At 40.5% G+C, this 26,149-nt stretch overlaps 1 protein-coding gene across 2 annotated transcripts in view; it reads left to right on the plus strand.

Moving 5' to 3' along the window:
* Window positions 1-26,149, plus strand: part of CPEB4 (cytoplasmic polyadenylation element binding protein 4) — an 81,317-nt gene that overhangs the window by 41,287 nt on the left and 13,881 nt on the right. Inside the window, exons 4-7 of one of the 2 annotated variants that reach the window (XM_083181997.1) lie at window positions 9,506-9,529; window positions 12,652-12,825; window positions 25,163-25,252; window positions 25,801-25,919. In XM_083181997.1, the coding sequence (XP_083038123.1) occupies window positions 9,506-9,529; window positions 12,652-12,825; window positions 25,163-25,252; window positions 25,801-25,919 (407 nt within the window). The remainder of the gene's footprint in view (window positions 1-9,505; window positions 9,530-12,651; window positions 12,826-25,162; window positions 25,253-25,800; window positions 25,920-26,149) is intronic. The other variant, XM_083181998.1, reaches the window with a different exon arrangement.

Below are 26,149 nucleotides of genomic sequence, written 5' to 3' on the forward strand. Positions count from 1 at the left end.
GCCGCTCATTCATATGCACTGCGCTCATTACATATGTGCATATGTAATGAGCGGCTCATTACATACGCGCATATGTAATGAGCGCAGTGCATATGAATGAGCCACTCCTTAAACATTCACATATGTAATGAGCGGCTCATTACATATGCACTGCGCTCTCAGAGCTACTGCCTGAGTCCTATATATCGGTTCAGAGCCATTCGCACTGTATAAAAAACAGCTCTGAACCGTGTAGAACTCTGCTTTTTACCAGTTTTCAAATACCGGTTATTTGTAACCTGTAAATGCAGACTGGTGCTTTTTCCCACTACAGCTCTAACCGTTTTAAAAGGCTAAAAAGGGATGCAGTCAAAATACCAACGGTCAAAACCCCGAATCGGTCATAATACCGACAAGAACAAAATCCCGACATTTAAAATCCCGACAAGGACAAAATCCCGACAGGGTCAAAATACCAACATATAGAATGTACAGGTGAAACAGTCAACATGACTTTCCTTCGACAGGTCGCAAGGTCGACATGGGTTTTTTCACTGATTTTTGACCCGACATGTGCCGACAGGCGGTATTTCATGCCCTACCATCCACTAGGGCGTGGTGGGAGAATAAAATAGTGTGCCCGAAGCATTGCGAGCTATGCGAGGGGCTGCGGTTCACTTCCAACTGTATCCAAGTCGACTTGTGTCGACATTCGGGTCAAAAAACAATGAAAAAACCCATGTTGACCTCGCAACCTGTCAACGGAAAGTCATGTTGACTGTTTCACCTGTACATTCTATATGTCGGGATTTTGTCCTTGTCGGGATTTTGACCCATTCAGGATTTTGACAGTCAGGATTTCATACCGAATCCGCTAAAAAATCGGCAATATACCGGTTAAGAGCTGCAGTGTGAAAGGGGTATTATTTATTAGTAGAGACAGGATTATATGCATTTGCATATTTGCATATGCATTTGCATATTTTGCCCATTCTCACTGGTTATTGCATATTTTACCAAAAATCTAGTGATGGTGCATATTTTAGGCACCGCCCTCTTCCCACCCGCGAGTCAGAGCACTGCTTTGCCCTGCTGCTGCTGGCCAGGTAGTAGTAGAGTGTGCAGGCTGGGGCAATATGTGTGCAGTGTGGGGAACCTTGGATGTACGCTATGTCTGACACTGCTCTGGGCTGCCAATCCATGTTGATAAAAGTCAGTCGGGCAGATGACATTACAAAGCTCCTGAACCTTTGCCTGCTCCTGGCCTGGAACTTTACACCAAGAGACAGACTTCTGCAGCAGAGGAGGCAGGCGGAAGGGTTGTGACATCACGCAGCGCAGAGGAAATGCTTTGTCACAGTGAGTATGCGGCGCAGGGAGGAAGCCTTCAACTGCGCCGCCCTCACACGCTATACTGACATTTGCGGCGCTGGCGATGAGGGTCCGTGTAGTTTATGCAAGAGCATCTTTGGACGCTGCAGTATGCTGTAGCAGCCAGGAAGAAAAAGTATCCTGTGTACAGCACTAGACATCTGCAGATGCTGTGGGCCTATTTTTGAGGTTTATTTGCAACTAATTGTATGCTGATTTTTAAATAAATAAGTTAAAAAATGACTTTTTTATTATTGAATGTAGCATATTTTAACACTTTTCATGCATATTTTAAGTATTTTTCATGCATATTTGCATGCATATTTCAAGCTTTTTATGTTGCATATAATCCTGTCTCTATTTATTAGTGTCGATTTTTTCCTAGTTCAGATGTTGCAGAACCATGGTATTGGTTGTGAAGTTCTAATGCATCCCCTACTAGTAAAGGATTATGTAATAGTGGTGGAATTTCCAATGGTAGCTAAAATTTGCCCCATTTTCCTGGTATGTGTGGGGGTAGTAGCAAGAGAGGAGGAATATTGGCATCTTCAGTCACTGGCAGTTATACCCTCTCCTTGAGCCGGAGTTTGTCAGGCTAGGCTGGACAATTGGCTGAACTCCCTCCACTGTTAATGAAATTCAATAATTTGGTGCATTTGCTTCTATCACACATTTTGGAATTGTATACCCATCTATTTTATCTGATATATAACTCATTTGAGTGAAGAAGGAATGTACTTTTAATTAGTAAAGGTTATTCTGGAACATATGATGGTCAGCTTGTGCTCCCCTTGCGGGCTTGTTGTTCCTATCAAGTTATGATAAAGTGCAATTTATCGACTAGCTATATTTTTATTTCTGTGGAATGCTTCGTAACATTCCTAACACTGTTTTTGTGGTTTACATAACATTGCCCTACACTGGTATGCTTGCACCCTTTGCAATTCTGTTTCACAACAGGCGTCTCTTGCACAATGTCAGGCAGCTGATCATGGAACATGCAACTTATTAACTCATTTACAGAAAAACTTTTTAGTAAGGACTTTGCTGGTTAAATACAAATTTAGATTTTTAGTTGACAAACTAAAGTTTATTATAGCACTTGTATAAATACAGAAACCCTAGCACTTGTCATACAATTCTGTTTGTCCATGGTCTTTGTGTGTCACATGTTAATACAATTAGGGGACACTGAAAGCTGGATTTGGGAAACCGTGATGTAGAGTCTGGGTACCAAGAATTAAATAGTCTGTGATGTGCATTATGTAAAATTGTCTGCTCTCTAAAAACGAGATCTCGTATTAATCTCTAGAAATAGGATTCTTTGCAACTCATGTGCACTCCGTTTAGGATCGAGTTAACTGAAAGGATCAAAATTGAGGTATGCTATTGCTATGCACAGTCACTAACTCTCTGTGGAACATGAGTTTGTGGGGGCTATGCTGTAATCTGCAGCCTTGCACAAGTGCTGCCCCATCTCTATGCCTCGGAGTATAAATTTAACGTATAGATTATTTGTTTGAGTGTTTTTTATACAGAGTTTTTGTTAGAATAAGCTCTTTCGCATTGTGCAGTATTTGTGTTTTTGGCAATGGTCTTGCTGTTAAAAGAAAAATGTATAATTGGGGCTCTTACTACTGGCAGCAAAAAAAAAATACAACCATATGTGAGTTAAAGCATTCTGAACAGTCCCCATATTCTCTTTTTTTTGTATATGTTAACAGGATTTGAATTGAGTGATACCAACACAATGTCTACCATATATCAGAAACTCATATTTGCCCCCCCCCCCCCCCCCTTCCACTATTTTACCCTTGTTCATTTGGCACCATACAAATGGATTTTAGGATTTTGTTTGGCTCTGAGGTGAGCAGCAGCGCGGAGAGCGACGGACATGCTGCAGTTAACGAGAAACTCCTTCGTCAGGACATGCTGCGTGAGGGAGGGGGCATTAACGGCATGTGGGGGCGCGCATTATTAATGACATCAAGCATACACCCTAAAGAAACCGTAAAAGATCTTTCAAAATGGAGTTTTTTAAAGCTATTTTTCACTTTATCTTCTAGTGTAAAGGGGTATACTGCTTTTTACAAATGTACCTATTTATGTTTAAAATATGAATGTTTCTTTTTTACTTTGCTGAATGTTAATTCAACTTCCCATAAATGCTGAGAAAATATAAATGTTGTTCACTTGTGGTTGTATATACAACCCTATCAATGTTACAAGAGATTTTTTTTTTTATCTCTCATCTATATATCTATTATTATTAGCTAAAAATGTTACTTGTGGAAAGGACTATAAACATATATTGTGTGTGTGTATGGATATATATATATATATATATATATATATATATATATATATATATATATATATATATATATATATATATATATATATATATATATATATATATATATATATATATATATACACAATTGGTTGGATAGAGGTGTAAGCGACAGCAGATACCTGTATACTAAAAGAAGTACTCTTTATAGCAAAAAAGAGTTTATTATATATATTTTATATATATAAAAAAGCGCACAATAGCACTATTTAGGGGAACAAACAGTAAGATACAATTTATACAGAAAAAACACAATAATAAAAAATGCGAGATTTTTCTAAAAAATGCCTACAGGTGGTATCGCTAAAAATGGGGAGGGGATTAAAAGGTAATATAAAAGTGAAAGACTTAGCTAGGTGGAGGAGTCAGCAGGCAGTACCCAATGCGTTTCGTCTAAGAGACTTCTTCAAGAACCTTTTTCAGTAAAAAGATTTGCCTTAGAGAATGAAAATAGCACACATTCGCCGTAGAACATGGCAAAATCAGCCTCATTGAATACTGCCCAATGTGTTGACTGACCTCTGTTCAAAGTGCATTTTAAATGTATTCAATAACTGCCTGTGTATAACACCTATTGTAGATGTGTAGTTGATTGGCCCCTAACCCGGAATTACATTTAAAATAGATGGTAAAAATATTCGGAGTATATCCTGACTTTTTTTTTTTTTTTTTTTATTTGCTATCTATATTGACAGCAGAAAAAGCACATTATCTTATCATAGATAATAAAGAAGTGAAGCTTTTGTGGTTTCTAGGTTTTTAAGGAAGCTCAGTAATTTTAGTTTCTTTTTGCTGTTTTGCAATGAAGCTTGTTTAAAGAAAGTATATTTACTTTAATCATTGTATGCTGCCCTGTGTTCTATAATTACTGGTTCACTGTTTAACTACTAGTCTTAAATCACTTGTTACAAGCTGACAGGTTTTGAGGTGTGGTTTAATTAAAAAAAAAAAAAGTTGCATTTTTATTGCAATTTAAAACCGGACATTTCCAACTGAAGGGTTAGTGGTAGAAGGGAATGTTTGCATTATTACGATTATTCTCTTGTACATTGCTGCATATCTGGACAGTTCATAAATGGAAGTGATCACCATACAAATACCATAAAATCACATGTAACATAATGTACATATGGTTTAGACCACATGAGTTTTTGGCTGAGAAGTGTGTGGCTACTTTAAGGCCGAAACATTGTCCTCAATTAGTTATTAAAGTAGACATTACTTGACTTTATTAGGCTGTTTTGGTCCTGTCCATAACCAATCACCATATCACATATTAAAGTTTTGATAGAAGGGGACGATCAAAGCTGCTTTATAGCCTTCAAGGCTTCATACTTTGCTCTGAAAAGTCCAGAATAGAATAAGAGTTTGGCAAGCTTGGTGCCTTATGAGGGAATGGCTTGGTCTTGCTTCATCCACTGTACTTGCACCACATCCTGTTGGTACCAGTTTTGGAGACTCCACGTAACACGTTCTTTCTTGAATTCCTTGATAGTCCCTTTGAAAATAAACACTACACCTTACAGTAATTTGCATCGATGGCAACTACTTCATTAATGCCGTTTTATTTATATTATATAATGTCATGTGGATGGAGCTAATAGGGTAACATTTCTACAAACTACTTCACAATACCCTGTTCTTGGAAATTATAGCTGTATGATCTATATTTTGTGTGTGATTTAAATTATGAAATACACTTCACCCTCTTACAAAATATGGTTGGTATTTTCCAGGAGAAACCGTATACGTTCATTATATTGTGACTTTATTTTTTTTTTTAAATAAGGAGATATGGAATTGTGTACCTGCACACTGAGTAAACTGATTTGGACTAGCTGCAAACACTGAAATGGTCTGACTAGAACCATTTTGAATAGTTTAGCATACAGTGGATTTGGTTTGTGCTGCGCTCTTTCCTTATGTGTCCGGTCTGTATGCCCAGATCTAACTGCTTGTGTATCTTTACACTAATAATCGTATTGGCACAGTTATAATTTATACAGTTTTTACATAAAAAATGGGGGGTTGTTAAAAGCACTATTGCAATACAACAGCAGTATTCAACAGCGATGACAGCCCTGTTATTGCAAATCGTACAGCACCCTGTCCCACAATTGCGCACCGGACTCCCAGCCTGTCTTGCCAAAGTGGGTGACAACAGTCTGATCTGCTCAATATTGTGTGGTGAAGTATGTCCGATTCTTCCCAAGCAGGAAATATAGTATTTAAACAGTCTAAAAATTGTATCTGAAAGCGGCGTCCAGCTAGTCAGATATACATGTAGTAGTCTTCAGGTACCTCTTTTTTTGAAGCCAGTGGTGGTGTGGGTTTTCATAGGAGGGGTGGACAGTGCAGTTTAGGGTATGTCTGCGTTTGCTTACCTCTGGACAGTCTGGGCACCGCGTGCACGTGGAGACACAGCATGCTGCAACCACGGCTTACCTCCGGTGGCTGCAGGGATTTAGAATGGTGAAGTACATTGCCCCGGCCAACAATGTTTCCGTGTGTGCCGCGTCCCCCAATCCGTCTGGGATCCCTCCTGCCTCTCTTCACACTCGCAGCCTCCTATTTACCATTCCTCACGATCGGTCCGTTCGTAGTTGACATCTGGTTCTGGCTCCTGTTCAGCTCCAAGTTCTTCTGGGCTGTCCCCCTGTTAGGGGTGCATCTGGTCACTCTTGTGTATTTGCTCCAACGCCTTTCAGCTCTTAAAGCCTTCAAGGAGTTTGTGAAGAAGGCTTTAAGAGCTGAAACGCGTAGGAGCAAATACACAAGACTGCCAGACACCAGGGACAGCCGGACTAAATGTATATCTGACTAGTGGGACACAGCATTCAGATAAAATTTTTAGACTGTGTTCCCAAGTGGGAAATATAGCCTTTTCTCCACACAATATTGAGCGGTACTTGTGTATTTGCACGGCGCCCACTAAGCTATTTGCTTAGTGGGCTATTCTGCATAGTGAAATTGCATCACATCACATGCAATTTTGCGGTGCTATGCGATGCAATGAGATTTTCCTTAGTTAATTTTTAGTGCACCCCTGCCATTTGTGGTGCGATGCGATTTTTCATTGTATAAGCACTCATGCAATGAGATGTGATTGTACTTCATTTTAAAAGCACCCGTGCACACCCCCACTATCCACGTCCCCCCGAAGCATGGCGAGTGGATGCGGTTACGCGTCCTGACCTTTTTCATACCCCCACTATCCACGTCGGCGTTGAGTTGACTTTCTAAAGTGTACCGAGCCCCACAGATTACTGTACATGTATTCCTCATCCCCTCGTGAGGCTCGCCACACTTTATAAAATCAACTCCACGTGGATAGTGGGGGTATGAAAAGGTCAGGAGGACGCGGGGCTCGCAACGCTTCGGGGCGACGTGGATAGTGGGGGCGTGCATGGGTGCTTTTAAAATGAAGTACCATCACATCTCATCGCATGGGTGCTTATACAATGAAAAAATTGCATCGCACCGCAAATGGCATGCGATGCGATCTGCGGGCACAAAAATTAACTGAGGAAAATTGCATTGCAAAATTGCATACAATGCGATTTTCCTACAGTGCCGTACGTATGTAAGTTGGATGCCCTGCAAATACACAAGTACCTATTGAGCAGATCAGAGACCTTTGGTCACCCACTTTGGCAAGACAGCTGGAGCCCGGTGCACAATTTTGGGACACGGTGCTGTACGATTTGCAATAACCAGGGCTGTCGGCACTGTTGAATACTGCTGTTGTATTGCAGTAGTGCTTGTAACAACCCCTTCTTTTTAATGTTGGAGGTCCTTAAAGTTTCAGTGTGACAACTTATATCTTTAACCCTGTTGAAACGGTGCACTTTCTTTTACATAAAAGGATAACAGATTTCATAATGCTAACTTGAGTAATGATGGAAGGGTATCCAGACTGATCATAGATTGACTCTAGGTCGACAAGCCTAAGGTCAGCCACTATTGGTCGACAGGGTCTAAGGTCAACAGGGTCAATAGGTCGACATGCATTTTTTCCAAAATTTTGAGCCAAAATGTGCCGATTGGCGATATTTCATGCCCTACCATCCACTATGGCGTGGATGAGAATATAATAGTGTTCCGAGCACAGCAAGGCACCAAGTCCGAAGCATGGTGAGGGGATGCGGCACACTTAGACAGTGTCCATGTCAACCTATGTCGATGTATACACCCCAAAAAATGAAAACCGCGTGTCGACTTTTTGGCTGTCGACCTTTTGGCTGTCGACCTATTGACCCTGTACACCTTTTCACTGACTTTTTTGCACTCTGTCACCTTTTGATTGTCGACCTTTTGACCCTGTCGGGCATTTGACTGTCGACCATTAGTGGTTGACCGTATGACTGAAGACCTAGACCAGTGGTAGCCAACCCTAGCTCTTGAGAGCTACCAACAGTTCACATTTTCCAGACAACCTAGTTGCTGCACAGCTGCACTCATTAATCACTGACACATTTTAAAAGATACACAGATGGAGCTAATTAGCTCACTTGTGATTCTGGGCCTTTTTGGTTCATTCTTTCTGACAAAATCCTTCTTAGATGGGCAAAACCATGTGCACTGCAGGTGGGGCAGATGTAACATATGCAGAGAGAATTAGATTTGGGTGAGTAATTTTGTTTCTGTGCAGGGAAAATACTGACTGCTTTATTTTTACACTGCAATATAGATCTCACTTTGAAGTAAAACCCCACCCAAATCTAATTCTCTCTGCACATGTTACATCTGCCCCACCTGCAGTGCACATGGTTTTGCCCATCTAAGAAGGATTTTGTCAGAAAGAATGAACCAAAATAAGGCCCTCTGTGAGGAGACGTGCAAAACATGCACTTTTGGTAGCTCTCGAGGACTAGGGTTGGCTACCCCAGACCTAGACATTGTAGATCTAATACACCATAACCTGATGGAAGTATTTTGTTGTTCAGTGATAATTGTTTGGAAATGCACTTCCAATCGAGTTTAGCCCAAGATGAAATGCAGAATGGAGATGTTTTGACTATTACAGAGGTGGATTGTTTTGCATATGATTTAAATAACCCTGTATCAATTGAGGATTTCTTTATGTTGTAACGGGGATTATTATGGATTTAACGCCCATTTCCGAGGGCTCCAATCTGGAATACAAAATCCTAAATTTAGGTGACGAAATATACAATAAACAATGATGGCTTATCTAACAGAATAAAACCTTTTATATTTTTCCATACTTTTTTTTTAAATATTATTAATATTATATCCTCCACATTTATGCAGTGAAGTCTCCACCGAAAACAATTGGCATTTACATCTGGCTAAACACAATAAATGTTGTACAAACAAATGAGTGCTTTATCATCCTCTTTAGGTACTTATATGTTAGTTGGGCGCCCACTAAGCTATTTGCTTAGTTTTCCGCGGGGCTCGCCACGCTTTGGGCTCGGTGGCTCGCTGCGCTCGCCACACTGTATAAAATCAACCTAATGCTGACATTGATAGTGGGGGTAGGAGCGTTCTAACTATAGTGGGCGCTCAAAGTACCCCTTTTTATTTTTAATTGCATGCATGGAGAGTGTTAGGGTAACTGTTTTAATTAAAGATGACCGTGTCTTAAAATCTTTTTTATTTTGAGTCTGTATGGTAAAATTTCAGTGGTAATAATTATGTGAGATTTTTACATGTAAGTGCGTACAATGCGGTCATTTCTGAGAGCCAGTAAAATGAGATATTGTACAGAGGATGTAATTAGATTTCCTAATCATGATAACATTGTCTGAAAGGTTCTTTTCTTTTCCCGACATGCAGCAAGGACATATGGACGAAGGAGAGGTAATCATTCTGCATTTACGTCTTATAACAATGTTTAGAATGTCAGTGATGAGCAACAGATCATTTTCCAATCCTGTCATTTCATGAAATGGTTTACTAACAAGATGATTTGTTACTTATGTCTTACGGCCATCGAGAATTTTTAGTATATAGTAAAATATCACCTCGACATTGTCTGATAGACATAGTCCCATGCAACGCCAGATCAAGTAAACAAGTAGTAGTTTAGTTGCCTTGTCCTAGAATAAAATTGGGATTTCATAGGGAACAAATATGTTATGTAACAGGTGTTCTCGGCGCACTAGTAAGATTAGTTGTAACAGGATGATCCCACTTTCCTGCTACAGTATGAAGTTGCACACCCCCATATGGTCATTACGATTCAGTGTACTATGGTTAGGAATGACCGGGGGACAGAGCTGTCTGCGCAGGCAGCCCATCCTCACTTTTTAAGCAGGTATTGTGTTTTCTTGCGGACATAGCTTTCAGATGGCTTTCCTTTGCCCTCAAGGGCTGCATTTACTATATTCCTGCTAAGCTAAAGTTTGAATCTTCTTTTGAGCTTTCATTGCCAAAAATTCCTGCACTCTACTTTTCTAGGTTGGTGCATTAGTAAAAACATTAAAATAACCATCAAAAAATAGTTGTAAGCATTTGTACATTTATGAACCACAGTAATTCTGTACACCTTGACCAGTTTTCACCTACAATGTCGTACCAATAATGACTTTCGAAAAGGGTGAGTTATGTATGACCTGCTCCAATCACATGTGGTCATTAATGATCTTTCAGTAACAACGTTTCTGTAAAGTCAAACAAAATCAAGATTCAAACATCCTGAAATCCTTTCATCTAAACATATTTTATACAATTTGCAGTCTCAAATTTGGATTGTTTCCTTAAGTTATCTGCAGCTTCATAACTATTTCATTTTAACATTACTTTAAGTATTCCTGTTTAAATGCCAAGTTAATGTGATACAGTACAAATGTTTTTATAGACTAAACAGAAAGAACAGTCATAACCCTGTTTAAGTTCTGTTTACATGGTCATTGTACTCTGTCACAAACAAAGGTACATTCTTTCCTGCTCTAGGACTTGGGGTATTGATTGTGTGAATCCTTAGTATATGGCATCCTTTTTTGGATGTATCTACCCAGTTTGAAACTGGAGTTATCTGTAAGTGTACGGACCTATAGGTATATAATAATAATTTACATGCTGCAAATTCAACTTCTAAAATGATTGATTACTCGATTCGTTTTTTTGTTTTTTTTGGTAAATAATAAAATTTGTTGCATTAATTCTATTCTTTAACTTTACTTACTGCTGTTCTAAATAGTTTTTTTTGTACCGATTCTGGCAATGGACATACAGTAACATGTTTACGGCTCAGTTCAGCCTGGATAGCTTTTTATAATGTTAATGTTTTGAAACTCTATAAAAGCAAATCTGCGGAAATAAACCAGACCTTAATCTCCTTTCTGTGCTTTAGCTTACTGTGCATTTAATTGTCAGTGACTGCAAAGTTTTTAAATGCACTTGCCCATTGATTATTCTTACAACTTTGATTGCGGACAAATCTTTATTATGCACTTTACCTTGTTTAAATAATTTTATATAGTTAGTGAAGCAGAGTTATGAACTAAAATTGAATGGGTTTGTACTTCTATGATGGATATATATATATATATATTGGATTCCAACTGTCGGAGCGTCCTGAGTCTGAATCCCAGGCCCTTTTCGTTCCATTTGACAGTAGGAATTCAATGTTCCGAGTCAGTAAGTCAAAGGTTTGGTGAAGAAGGCTGTGGATTGTTGAAAAATGTCTGAGAATTCGACAAAATAGATACTACCTTTTTTACAGTCAGATCTGTTTTGTGTAAACTGCCTTCAATGATGTTTGTAACGAGCGCATTGAATAAGCAACTGGCGCTATTTCCACAAGCAAAAATAGCTGCTGGGATTGAATACCCCCCTTTATCTTGAGATCAACTTTACTACAGAAAATATCATTCCTACATTAAAAAATTAAGAACTGACTGAGTTCGTTTAATATGTGTTTAACATAAAAATCTGTGAAACGTCACAATTTTTTTATTCCTTTTCTGAAGCATTGGCTCCTTAACCCTTTTGAGTGCTAACATCTGTAATATACTGTATGTTCCAAATATCTGCAAAAAATGTATCACACATTTTTTATATAAATTCAAATAACAAATGTGTAAATAGATTTCCTATAAAAGGTATTTATGATTAATAAGGTTTGCTTGCCCATTTTCATACCTTTTTGACAATCACTGGGCACAGAAAGGGTTAAAGCAGGGGTGTGGAACCTCAGGCTTGGGGGCCGTATGCGGCCCCCGTAGCCGGTCTGAGTTGCCCGCCTGGTGGCTTTGCCGGGAATCAAGTACAAGTGAATTCTCGCGAGAGGTCAGTATTTCTTGCAAGATTCCTCTTAATCAACTGCAGCCGGAGACTCTGTCCTATTCAGCAGCAGTAGCCAGAGCGTGAGACAGCTGCAGCAGGACAATTTGTAAGAGAATTTTTTACATATGGCTCCCGAATGCTTTTTACCCATAAAAACGGCCCTTGGCACAAAAAAAGGTTCCCCACCCCTGGGTTAAAGGTTACTCAGTGTTGTTTTTGTGTGTGTGTGTGTGTGTGTGTATATGTGTGTGTTTTTAAGCTATTCTCTTTGATAGCATGACTTGATCACTGTTAGGTTTGTTTAACATTATAAACCTGAAACATTTCTGTCACTGGGAAGGTGGCGCTGTAGAGGAGAAGGGATCACTAAGTAAGTAGACTATGGCTGCAGGTCTGCTAGCAGGGCCCACTTGGCTTGAATGCATTATATGCGTCTTCCCACTATGATTAAATATCACCAGGGAATCAAATGCTTCTCTCTCAATCCCATAAAATTACTTGTAAGATCACTACTGAACACTTGATGGTATGCAGAGTATCTTGACGTTCTACTCAAAATATAATTAGAAAACTGGGGAAAGTAAATTGTAACCCTAAGTGTTAAATATATGACATTTTGGCTGCACGCATTGTGATCTAATTAGAGCAATTGCTTAAAATATGCTAATACATTTACTTTTTATTCTTTTTAGGCCAGTCCTCTCTTTTTCCAATGGAAGATGGTTTTTTGGATGATGGTCGAAGCGATCAAACTCTGCACAGTGGCTTGGGGTCTCCTCACTGCTTTCCACATCAGAATGGTGAAAGAGTGGAACGATATTCCCGCAAAGTGTTTGTGGGCGGTCTGCCCCCGGATATAGATGAAGGTACGGTCTGCCAAGAATAGTGAAACTATGTTAGTGAAGTGTGACTGGGTCTTTTATTAATAGGCAAAGTATCCATAATATTACTTAGAGAGCAATACCATGCATCTGAATGCAGAGTCCCTTGCATTCAGATTGGCCTCCATCACAAATCGTGCAGGCCATTTATTTCTGTATAAACGCATTTTGCAAAAAGGAAAGCATTTTCAATTTTGTTCTTAAGCTTTAACAGAAGTGACTACAATATACTGTATATTTCTAATAATTACCATTTGCAGATATGTGAAGTTAGGTTATAGGTGTTACTGCCATCTGCAATTCAAGAATCTAAAATTATTGGATTAAAGTGCTAAGTAACTTTTGTTCATTCTTTCCTATGGTGCCTTTCTTTTAATGTGGTCAAATATACATTACCGTATACTAATGCAAAGCTTTCAGAATGTTACTAGTTTTTATAATTTGATTTCAGGACAATCAAAACCGATTTTAAGAATGAACAGACTGCTACTCTGGGAGGAACATGTTAACATTTATGTTGACTGACCATAATAAAGTTCTGAATAGGCCTGGTACGCGACCCCAACAGGGTGCCTATTATCAAAATAACAGTGCAACCTAACCATCCCCAGTATACTTAAGGTTTGCGATTCTGGCATAAGGGTTCTGAACGGTGCCAGACTTCTGACTGCCGGCACTGAACGTTGGCTAGCAAACATCGCCCTGCTGATGAGCTCCTACACCATGAGCAAAGATCATGGCCCTGTATGTCCAGTGTGCCGAAATCTGTCTTTTGTGTGCAATTCTGTTATGAAGTACAGTATTACAATTAGTGCTCAAAGAATATAAGTGACTTTTTCTTATGCATAGAAAATGGAAAAAGAAAAATCCGTTTCTAAGCGCCGATATGCTTTTTCTGTCAGGTCTTTGGGTGTGTTCAAATATATTTATGTTTAACGACTTGGGCTTTTTCTAGAAAATGTTGCTTATTTTGTTTGCAGAAGAGTATGTGATTTTTAAGCTACCCGGTTGGCTCAATATCTAGGTAGACATTTGACACATAAAAAGGTTGCCATGAGTATTTTTAATAAACTTTTTTTTTTCCATCTTTTTAAAACCCAAATCTTGGTGATGGGGGTTCATGCTTTACCGTCCACGTGGACTCCAGTTGGGAACGGTAAAGTATGTAGAGCAGAGCAAATCTCTTCATGCGAGAAATACGCATTACACTAATTTTGGTGCTCCACGTGGTCAGGTGTCTATAATGGCAGCAACAAAGTGGAAATCTCATGTTGAACTTTTGCTTACGCCGACCATTGTGCGTATCGACCTATTGATAGGCTACCTATACATTAAGTTAATCCACAAACTGATTTTTAGGGGCAAATTGCAGGAATTGTTTTCCTGTGGTTTGAAGTTTGAAAACAGAGCCAAATGTTGCCTCCATTGCTTCTTCCATCTAGCGTCTACTCCACTAACATAGTGGCATGTTCCTGTTTCTCAAGAGCGGCAACAAAATACAAATCTCTTATATCTAGTCAAAAAAGTGCCCATAAGATTAAGGCATGTGCCACCTTTACCACTGAGCCTCTCAATTATAGAAACACGTTTATTAGTAAAGTTTTTCATCTGTATGAGATCAGTTTTTACCTTTTTGTAAATGTTTCTCAGGGAAGGGCGAAGTAACTTATTGTGACTTTTGAGCCTTGAGTATATTGTTTCAAACAAGTTTTGAGCCTTCTAACAGGCTTAATGACCATTCCATTCTAGTTCTGTTTTCACCCATAATGGGGCAGAACATGGAAGGGTAAATCATACGTATAGATAGGGACACAACAGATGCGCTTCTAGAGAGGAGGAGGCTTGTGTACAGTCTCCATCTGGGCCCCCTCCTCTCTATCTGGCAGTGCTGTGTAGGCTCTGAGCCAGAGCTAGAGTCCTGTAGAGCCCAGAGTCTACTGCACATGTGCAGGTCTCTGGGAAAGTGGTGCAGTGGTACTGTGTGCTTAACCAGGGCAATGGCCACCATGGTAATTGCAATAAACTGCAACCCTCATAACTATACCAATGCGCATTACTTGACATTTGTAAGCCACATACTGTAGCAACATTTTTAGAAGCATCATTAAACTGATAAAAGGGTAACAAAGGGCATATACACCTAGGAATTTGATGGGGGCAAGTGCTATATGAGCGATATAGATATTTTAAGAAGTAATACCCCATATGTTAAATGGCCAGTACGTGCTGCATTTGCAGTGAACCTCACCGTTTAACACTTTGCAGTCCACATTTTATTGAACAGTCTGGATTAAGTGTTTAAATTTTTTTTTCAAAAATGGTCTACATTGAATGTTGAATAATGTTAATGGTCTTCTTTTAAATGGGCTGACCATCGGATCTCCTATGCTGCTTACACCAGGTATTTCAAACGTTTTTTAAAACGGGTCAGAGCAAGTTTAACCCCTTTCACATCACATGTAAATACCTGGTCTCAAGCAGGTTTGCGGTGTAAAAGCAGCATGGGTAGGGGGTCTGACAGTGAGCAGTAGCTGATCTGCTCTGAGACATGAATGAGACATTCACTGCTGGAAAAAAAGCCATTCTCGCCGTACATACCCCCTCACTGCCGCATTGACTACACCCCTAAATCTCCCATCACATTTTAAATTGTGCAACATGGTTTTGTTGAGCTGTTTATTTATTTATTGGGGGGGGGGGGGGGGCTTGGTTTCCAATATGATTTTGGCAAGGTGAGTAAAATAAATGCAGTCAAGGAATTTCTAATTAACCTTTAGAAGGTCTTTTAATTGTATTCATAATGCAGATGCTTTTACAGTTATATCAATTACTGCAAGCAATAGATATAGGTTGAGTATCCCTTATCCAAAATGCTCGGCACCAGAAATATTTTGGATACCGGATTATTCCGTATTTCAGAATATTTTTATATTTCAATGATGTATCTTGAGGTATCATGCATTTATGTTGCATAAACACATCAAACACATGAAATACACACAAATATATTTGTGCTTAAAACAAAGTTTCAAAACATGAAACAAAGTTTGTGTATTCTCAGGTACTGAATTTTAAATGGCAAGCAATCATTTTCTTGCACATATTTAGTGCCAGTTGCATATCATTTCCCCGGCATTGCCAGTTGCATATCATTTCCCCGGCAGTGCTGTTATAGATGTCCCTAGTAGCAGTTTTAGCAAGAAATTAGTTTTTTCCCTTTCTGGAATGAGGACTCTGTTCTTAGAACTATTTGCTGGTATGGTCTGCATTTATTTATGACAATTCGGCAATTTAATGCCTTTTTCAAAGGTCTTTGAAAAATACATTAATTTCTCCAAAAATAACATTTATGTGGTAAATTTAATAAAACTTCTAACAATAAAAACGGGTTATGTTGCCCATAGCAACCAATCAGATTCTTTAGAATTGGATGCAATAGAGAAATTATTAGAATCTGTTGCTATGGGCAACATTTCCTCTTTTCATTTTTCGAAGCTTTACTAAATATACCCCTAGAATCTGGTTGCAATAGACAATACCACCATTTTCATTAATATTATGCATCATGAATTTCCCCTTAAACTGTAAACACTGTCCTCCCATACAGTATAGAGCAGGCCTAGCCAACCTGTGGCTCTCCAGATGTTGTGAAACTACACATCCCAGCATCCTTTGCCACAGTTTTAGCATTCCATAAGAGCAAAACTGTGGCACTGCATGATGGGACATGTCGTTTCACAACATCTAGAGAGTCACAGGTTGGCCAGGCATGGTATAGCTTGATATTCAATACGGTCAGCGAGGTGGTTTGTATTTTGAGGATGGCTCATTTTCTGCGAGGAAAAGTCATGCTCACCTTCAAACTCCCTCGCCGTGCTCAATGTTTGGCCAGAATCCTCGCCGTGAGGATCCCCTTAAACGGCGAGGTTTGCTGCAAATGCAGCGAGTCGCCACACTTTGGGCCTTATTCTAGTTCACTCTTTATGACAAAATACTTCTTAGATGGACAAAACCATGTGCACTGCAGGGGGGCAGATGTCAAATGTGCAGAGAGAATTAGATTTGGGTGAGTTATTTTGTTTATGTGCAGGGTAAATACTGGCTGCTTTATTTTTACACTGCAATACAGATCTCACTTTGCTGTAAAACCCCACCCAAATCTAACTCTCTGCACAAGTTACATCTGCACCACTGCCCTTTGTGGCGAGCCCTGTCATTTTAACCCCTTCCCGACATTGCCTTTTATGTTAATTTTTTTTTTTTTTTCTCCTTGCGTTCAAATAAGCGTAACTTTTTTAATTTTCCGGCTATATAGACACATGAGGGCTTTTTTTTTTGCGGGACAAGTTGTACTTTGTAATGGTACCATTTACTATACCGTATAATATTCTGGGGAATCAGGAAATAATTAAATGTGGGGTAAAAAAAAAAAAAAACGCCATTCCACAATTTTGCGCTGGTTACGGTTTTTTTGGAGTTCATAGTTCGTTTAAAATGATGGGTTATCTTTATTCTATGGGTCGTTAAGATTCTGGTGATACCAAACTTATATAGTTTTCGTTATGTTTTACCACTAAAAAAAAAAATCGCAACTTTTACGGTTTTTCTAATTTGCGTTGCGTCGCCATGTTCTGCGGCTTATAACTTTTTTATTTTTCCACCTACGGACCTGGGTGAGGGCTCATTTTTTGCGGGCTGAAGTGTACTTTTTAATTAATTTAATTATGGGATATGGGCGACTTTCTGATCTCTTTTAGTTATTTTTTTTTGGGTACGCGATGCGACCAAAAAACGTAGTTTTGGCGTTTGGAATTATTTTCCGTTTACGCCTTTAACCGTGCGGGATAACTAATGTTATATTTTAATAGATCGGACTTTTAGGAACGCGGCGATACCAAATATGTTTATTTTTTTATTTTTTATTTATTTTTATTTGTGAAATGGGGAAAGGGGGGTGATTTGAACTTTTAATATTTTTTTATTTTTTTTTTTATTTTTAAACTTATTTTTTTTTTTTTTTTTACTTTTACTACAAGGCCCCCTAGTGTACTTGACCACTAGGGGGCGCGATCGCCTGTACTAGGTTCAGCCATAGAGCTCTATGGCTGAACGTAGTGATTTTATGCACTTCCTATTACATCCTGCCTCAGGCAGTATATGATAGGTATGCAGACACGGCCAGCACAGGGGTCTACATTAGACCCCTGGCTACCATGGCAACCGATCGGCACCCTCCGATCTCGCTGCGGGGGGCCCCGATCGGCGCCGGAGGGGGGCGCCCCCCCTCCGATCAGCTATTTAAGCACTGCGGTCGCTTTGCCCGCGGTGCTTAAAGGGTTAAACGGCCACGATCGGCGAACTCGCCGCTCGTGGCCGTGAGAGCAGGGACCTGGCTGTAATATACAGCCATTACCTGCTCTCTTTCAAGCCAGCTCACTCCGTGAGCTGGCTTGATTCCCCCTCAACCGACATATGACGTAAATGTACGTCATATGTCGGGAAGGGGTTAATGGCCACTGTCGCCAATTCCACCTAAGGGAACAGGTGAGGAGGCAAATGGCAAGTGAACCTCGCTATGGGGAGTGTGTTGAATACTCTGACGGCGACAAAAAGCCATCCTCAATGTACAAACACCCTCGCCGTGGCATTAAATACAGTCCATAGATAAGAAGCATTTCTCTCCAACACCGAAAAAATGGTACTTGTTTCCTAGCACGGCGCCACCGATTATAATTGTATGCAATCGGGGACGCGCATTACTTCATAGGTATTACACGGGGCTCGCTGTGCTCGCCACGCTTCGGGCTCGGTGGCTCGCTGCGCTCGCCACACTATATAAAATCAAATCCATGCCGACGTGGTCGGAGGACGCGTACCGCCGCCCTTCGCGGGCTCGCTGCGCTCGTCCTACTTCGGGTTGGCGTTCATCTTGGGGTGGCGTTAACAATGGGGGGGTATTTGACATAGAAATTACCCATCAGGGTGGGTATACAATCAAAAATTTGGTATGGGGGGCCATTTAACATTGGTTCCTATGTAAAATCGGGTCCATCGAATTGGTTGGATTGTATGCCATTATAATAGCATACAATGGACCCGATTTTACATAGGGATTTAACATTACATACAATGTTTACAATGTAAAATCAGGTCGGTTGCATCGCATGCCATTTTAATGCCATCCCAATTTTACATTTGTCGGGAAACCTAAAAAAAAAGCCAGAAATCGGGTTGGTCGGGTCCCATCGCATACCTTAAGTTAAGGTATGTGATGGGACCCGATGGGCGCCGTGCTAGGAAACCAGTACCGAAAAAAATGATTACATATTGTTTTTTTTTCTTTACAACTTAATTATTTATTTTTTTCCCCCATGGTGGAGCATCCCTAACATCTGAATGGGATCATTGGGTCGACCAAATGTTGGTCGACAGTCATTAGGTCGACATACTGGAAGGTCGACAGGTGTCTAGGTCAACATGGCACAAGGTCGACAGGTGTCTGTCGACACAACAGTTAGGTCGATAGGGGGTTAGGTTGACATAGGTTAGGTCAACAGTCAAAAGGTCGACTTGGAGTTTTTCACTGTTTTTTTACCTGAATGTCGACAGAGTTGACATGGACACAGTTTCAAATGCACTGCATCCCCTCACAAGGCTTCGGGCACGCACGGTGCCTCACTACAATCTGCACACTATGTTATTCTCCCACCACGCCCTAGTGGATGTTAGGGCATGAAATACCACCTGTCTGCACATGTCAGGTCAAAAAACAGTGAAGAACCCCATGTCGACCTTTTGACTGTTGACCATCTTGAGGTAGACCCATCGACACCCGTAACATCACGCTCTCTCCTTTTTGGAAAAGCAAACCTCAGAATGTCTGTGTGTGTGTGTGTGTGTGTGTGTGTGTGTGTGTGTGTGTGTGTGTGTGTGTGCGTGTGTGTGTGTGCGTTACCAAAGACTACAGTTGTAGTACATTGATTAGCAGTTTAGATGAAATGCCAAGAAAAGGTTTTATTAATGTATCTAGAGATTTCAAAATCCAATTTGCTTTCTTTAATGGAATTCACATATCTTACACGAGTGAGAAAGCGGACACGCTGCCAAGGAGACCACAAGATAATGAAGCTCATTTAATACAAGACTTACATTTTTTGTTGTTTAAGCAGACGATGATAATCCATCTTAATGTCCGTTTTGAGATTATGCGTTTGCGCATAGAAGGAAAAACTGGGTAACAGGTGACCAATACATAATCTAATTTCTTCCTAGTTGGTTTTCAAATTTAATAAGATCGTTTTTTTCAGTACGCTAATACTACACATGGTATGTGGGCAATATGCCAACAGCTCATCCATTTTTGCCCAAAAACTGACTTTTTTTTTTATACTTTACCATCCCAGTAAACCTGGAGGGTGAATATAATAGTGCCCAAGGCATGACCAGTGTAGCGGTACACTTAAACAATATCTGTGTCGACCTACATAAACACACACAAAAAAACCCCATCAAAATGCATGTCTGCATGTTAAATGTTGGTATTTTGACCATGTTGGTCAACTGAACATGTCTGTATAATGAATGTCACCATATTGGTGTCTGTATAATGACAGTCGGTCACTCGACTATCTGTAAATCATACTAAAACCTTACTCATTTCTTACACTATAAAGAGTAGCAAGGAAAATATGAGCAAGGCATTCCTCCAGTAATTAGCAGCAATGTATGCAGCCAAACTTGGCTCTTTATTGAATCACCCTTTAAGTGTTACATTTCCTTCACAAGGACCTGCGGGCATCTGACATGCAGTTTAATTGCTTGGTAACTACCCTAGGGGATGCTTTATTAACCCTTTAATGTGCCAACGTTGCAGTGAGAGCTGTGCCACACATCTGCTAAAAGGCCAGGGCCGCAGTCGGGGGAATATTATTTCCGGAAAATTAACTGAAGTCAATTGATTTTGAAGTTTAGTAAAAAATTGCACCCCCCCCCCCCCCCAAAAAAAAAATTTGCTGTGAGCGAGGCTGGCATTTTTAGTGGATGTTTTGCACATCTCTCAGCAAAGTTGGCACTCAAAGGGTTAAAGGACACTTTATTTACCTTGCACTTAAAAGTGAATACTGTATATAGCTAAGGTAGAGTTACAATCATGGTGATATTCCCCACTGCATTGAATAATGGGGTCATCACAACCAAGGGTTAATTTGGAAAAGTGGGTACTTGTGTACAATCACGGCTCCCACAATGTCCATCGCATAGCAAAAAAAATCGCATTTTTAACGTAAATAAATCCAAATGAATTGAAATTAGTATAAAACATGTTCAATGGCCCCACCCCCACTATCAAACGAACCCGAAGCGTAGCGAGCCCGCGATGGGCGGCGGTACGCGTCCTTCGACCTTTTCATACCCCCACTATCCACGTCGGCGTGGAGTCGAGAATAGAAAGTCACAGGTATACGTGTCCCCTCGCTGCGCTCGCCACACTTTCTATTCTCAACTCCACGCCGACGTGGATAGTGGGGGTATGAAAAGGTCGTAGGACGCATACCGCCGCCCCTCGCTGTGCTCGCCACGCTTCGTGTTTGCGTTGATAGTGGTGGTGGTACAGCCTGAAAAATTACATTTGGGGGCCATTGAACATGTTTGATACTAATTTCAATGCATTTGGAATTATTTCTGTTAAAAAATCGCATGAGATCGCATGCGATGCGATTGCATGCGATTTTTAAAAAATGCTTAAAACCTGCAAAAATCGCATCCCATCACATGCCATCGCATGCCACTACATATGGCATGCGATCGGAGCCATGAAAGTACACAAGTACTGAAAAGTGTATTGGGAAGTTAACATGACCAGGTATTGTGGTTAAGTGGCCTTACTATATTACTAAGACCTACTGTATCAGGGATTTGCACAGTTTGATTGTCGGGACATGCGCTCCTGACTGGGATGAGAAGTTTGCATCTTATGTACGGTTAAATATTTATCTGCCCGGTCTCCTGATCCCATATACACCCATACACACTGAGCTATTATTAGCACTGTGTGAACAGCGCCTCCACAAGTTTAAGCTGGGTTAACTGCTCTCTGCTGATAGGCGAGCTTTTATCCGATTGGTCGAGTGACCGAAATTATTTGTACCAATCATAACCCTTATGTAATAGCTAAAATTGGTGGTCAAAGTAGAAATTTTTAAGTGCGGCTATAGAAAAGTGTTGATGATTTAATGCTTCTTTCAGCCATTTTGGAGTCTCCAGGATTTGCAAAAATCTATTGTGCCTATTGATCAGGAAGATTAAAAGTAAATACATGATTAACGTGGTTTTGGCAGAACACTGAGATACAGGACTATTTAGCCTCGAACATGCCACCCATCTGTTTTATAAAAAGATCGCTTGGTTTAATCATAAGTGTGAGGAGGTATTTCATGGCAGTATAAGAAATGGGTTCTTTTATTAGTACATTTTAAATGTCCTTCATAATATTTCACTTGAATCTTCAATTAATTTAATTTATTAGAAAGAAGTTCACAACATCTCTTTTCTATAAACCTTGTCAGTAGACCAAATCTGTGTTAAATGGAAAATACCTTGTGTGGGATGTAAATATGAACTGACATTAAATGTATAATTCCTGTTTATGAATGCTATAACAGGCTAAATTAGGACTAGGTATGTAATGGTTTAGCAAACCGCACATCCTAGTTTTATCTCATGAACGATCAAAGTTTTAGGTACTTGTTTCCTAGCAGGGCGTCCAGTACTAGTGTTCCTTCTAGGAACTAGGGCGGGGGGGGGGGGTCGGACCGGGCCCGCCGACGTCAATATTTTGGGCGTGCCCGGGCCGCCAACGTCACAAAAGGGGCGTGCCCGGCCAGCGGCATCACGCAAAGGGGTGGGCCCGGCCAGCGGCGTCATGCGAAGGGGGCGGGCCCGGCCTCCCGGAAGGCTGTACACTGCCGGGGAAGTGCCGGGCATCGCTATGTACAGCTGTGCCGGGCTTCCCCGGTCACAACAGCAGTGACGAAGGCAGGCTGTTTTAGCGGGGCGCTGCCAGAGGGGCAGGGCGCATTTTGCACTTTAAAAATCGGGCAGGGCGCAGCGCCCCGCTAAAACAGCATAGCGGGAACACTACAGTACGGTGTAAGCGTACAGGGCTATTCTCCGTAGTAAAATTGCATTGCATTTCATGGGCCATTATAGTGCCATGCGATACGATTTCTTAATGTAATTTATTCACTACTCTGTTGGCCCTAGGGGATTGCATCGCACCTCCCACAAAATCACAAGCGATTTTATAGGGTGCGATGCCATACCATTAGCTATACACTTGTATGACATACAATGAGGTTTAACAGACCCCCCCACTATCCACGCCACCCCGAAGCCTGGCGAGCGCAGCGGAACGCGTCCTCCCGACCTTTTCATACTCCCACTATCCACGTCGGCGTGGAGTTTATTTTATATAGTGTGGCAAGCGAGGCGAGCGGACGCGGATTATGTTACATGTATTCCGCGTCCCCTCGCTGCGCTCAACATGCTTGTGGCTTGCTGCGCTCGCCACACTATATAGAATCAACTCCACGCCGATGTGGATAGTGGGGGTATGAAAAATTCAGGAGGACGTGTTCCGCCGCCCCTCGCGGGGCTCTCTGAGCTCGCCACGCTTGGAGGTGGCTTGGAAAGTGGGGGGTCAGTGAAACCTCATTGTATGTCATACAAGTATATAGCTAATGGCATGGCATTGCACCCTATAATATCGCATGCGATTTTTGCAGGAGGTGCCATGCAATGCAATCCCCTAGTGCCCACAGAGCAGTGAGTAAATGACATTAAAAAATCACATTGCATCACATGGCACTATAATGGCCCATGAGATGCAATGCGATTTTTGCTATGGTAGCATACGTAAGTAAACTGGGCGCCCTGCTAGGAAATAAGTACCAAGTTTTGGGATATACTGTTGACTTCATTTGAATGTTATTTATATTCTCAGGACAAGCCTCTGATTTGCACATGTATATTATTACTATGATACATTTCATATACTTATTGAATTTTGTTGTGTTAACATTTTTATATTTTTTATTTTGTTTTTAGGAATTACTTGTTTGATTTACCAACAGTTTGGGGGTCAATACTAGTTTGCATGTAAATTTTCTTCATATTTATGTTGATGTTTAAAATAAGGACTAATTACATTGGATGGATGTGTCCTAATGCATCCATTGCTGCCATTAAGCCAAACAATGCTGCGATCCAGCGGCCACTGCTTTTTATCCCATTGCCATTGTGGTTTATATACAGGCTCCAGTCGCACACAGAAATACCCTGTCCGCGCAGCTCTCTTCTGTTTTGAGCACACAAAAATAAGTATGCATAATCCGCAGTCTCCTGGTGCATCCTAGTTGCATCACATTGGCCCTTATTCAGGTCTGATCACAGTACAAATTTGTTTGGAAAATGGGAAAAACCATGTGCACTGCAGGTGGAACAGATGTAACATGTGCAGAGAGAGTTAGATTTGCATGAGTTATTTTGTTTCTGTGCAGGGTAAATACTGGCTGCATTATTTTTACACTGCAACTTAGATTTCAGTTTTAACACGCCCCACCCAAATTTTACTTTCTTTTCACATGTTACATCTGCCCCACCTGCAGTGCACATGGTTTTGCCCATTTTCCAAACAAATTTGTTCAAATCAAATCTGAATAAGAGCCTTTGCGACCAAGATGCATTTTCAGCAAAGAAAGATGTGCTCGCAGAGTTTCACAGGATCTCACTGCTGCTCTCTAGCCAGGCATTTTCTGCTTTGTGGCCTGTGAAGGCTATGCAGCACTGAGTGTCTGCACACACTGTATGATATATTGTCCTTTCTTATGATTGGTCACGGTGGACATTATATAGTATGTACCCTTAAATCCACACAATCATCATTTGACAATTTGGGTGTTGTACCTACCCATATGATGACTATGTGAGGTGCTACAGATGGGACAATACAACAGACAGTGTGGTGTAGTTACATTAAACGTGTAACCATATATCCTTTCATACAGCAATGTGATATATGGTTACATCAATCTGCTGTGTTTGCACGTCACTGAGGTGTGTAATGTGCTCAAGAGGCATGTGAATATGGTTACCCCTTTAAGAGATGAGAAACTGCTCACTATTGGCTGTTGCCGTCTGCATTAATCCGGTCAGTGTGATTTCTTGCACTATGCTGCTACTCTTGTTCTACTTATACAATATTTTGTTTTGCAGATAAAGTTAGGAGGTTATTTTGCTAACTCATTTTTATTTATTACTATTTCAGATGAAATCACTGCTAGTTTTCGACGGTTTGGTCCTTTGATTGTTGATTGGCCACACAAAGCAGAAAGCAAATCTTATTTTCCTCCCAAAGGTAATCTACTTTAATTCCGTATTTATGCCATTATGTCAATAGAAGTTGTGAGAGTATTGGATATATTCACTGTATACAGCAGTTTTTCCCAAACTCTGTCCTCAGGAACGCCCACCAATGCATGTTTTCCAGGTCCTCTGGCAGGTCATTACTCCATGACACTTTAAAATGTGGAGATAATAATTTCACTTGTGATACTGTAAGGTGGCCTGAGAAATGTGCCCTGTCCTTGAGGACCGGGTTCAGGTACCACTGGTATAGAGCATTTTACATAAGCTCTCTTAAACTGTTGTGGAAATATTGACATGTTTTATAATAATCTCATTGCTATTGGTCATTCATTAATTGTATTAATCTTAGTTTTCGTTATATAATGCTCTATTCATTCCAGATTTATCATGTTACTGACTGTACCAGTAACCGGTAGCAACAGCTACATTTTGTACATTAGATGTTTACTGTTGTGTTCAAATTCACCACTTATTATGGAAGTAATTTAATACCTTGATCTGCTATTGGATTGTAAACTGTATATCTTCTTAATCCAGGCTATGCATTCTTACTATTCCAAGATGAAAGTTCTGTGCAGGCTCTGATTGACGCTTGCATTGAAGAGGACAGTAAGCTCTACCTGTGTGTGTCGAGCCCTACCATTAAAGACAAACCAGTGAGTATTCATTGTATAAAATGTCATAATTTTCTTTGTAGTTACTTGTGCACGGTAAGTACTCACACCACCTAAATGACTAAGCTTACAAAATAAATCTTCACTCAAGAACCTCCAATGTTTACCTAGCAATTTGGAAGCTTTAACCGGGTGGAATGCCTGTCTTGTATGCTGCCTGACAACTTCAAGTGCACTTCACAAGCTCCTCTTCCTTTCAGAATGAGGGTAGC

The sequence above is a fragment of the Crinia signifera genome, chromosome 4 (genome assembly GCF_055691185.1).
Source record: "Crinia signifera chromosome 4, ASM5569118v1, whole genome shotgun sequence".
In the NCBI taxonomy this organism is placed as follows: Eukaryota; Metazoa; Chordata; class Amphibia; order Anura; family Myobatrachidae; genus Crinia; species Crinia signifera.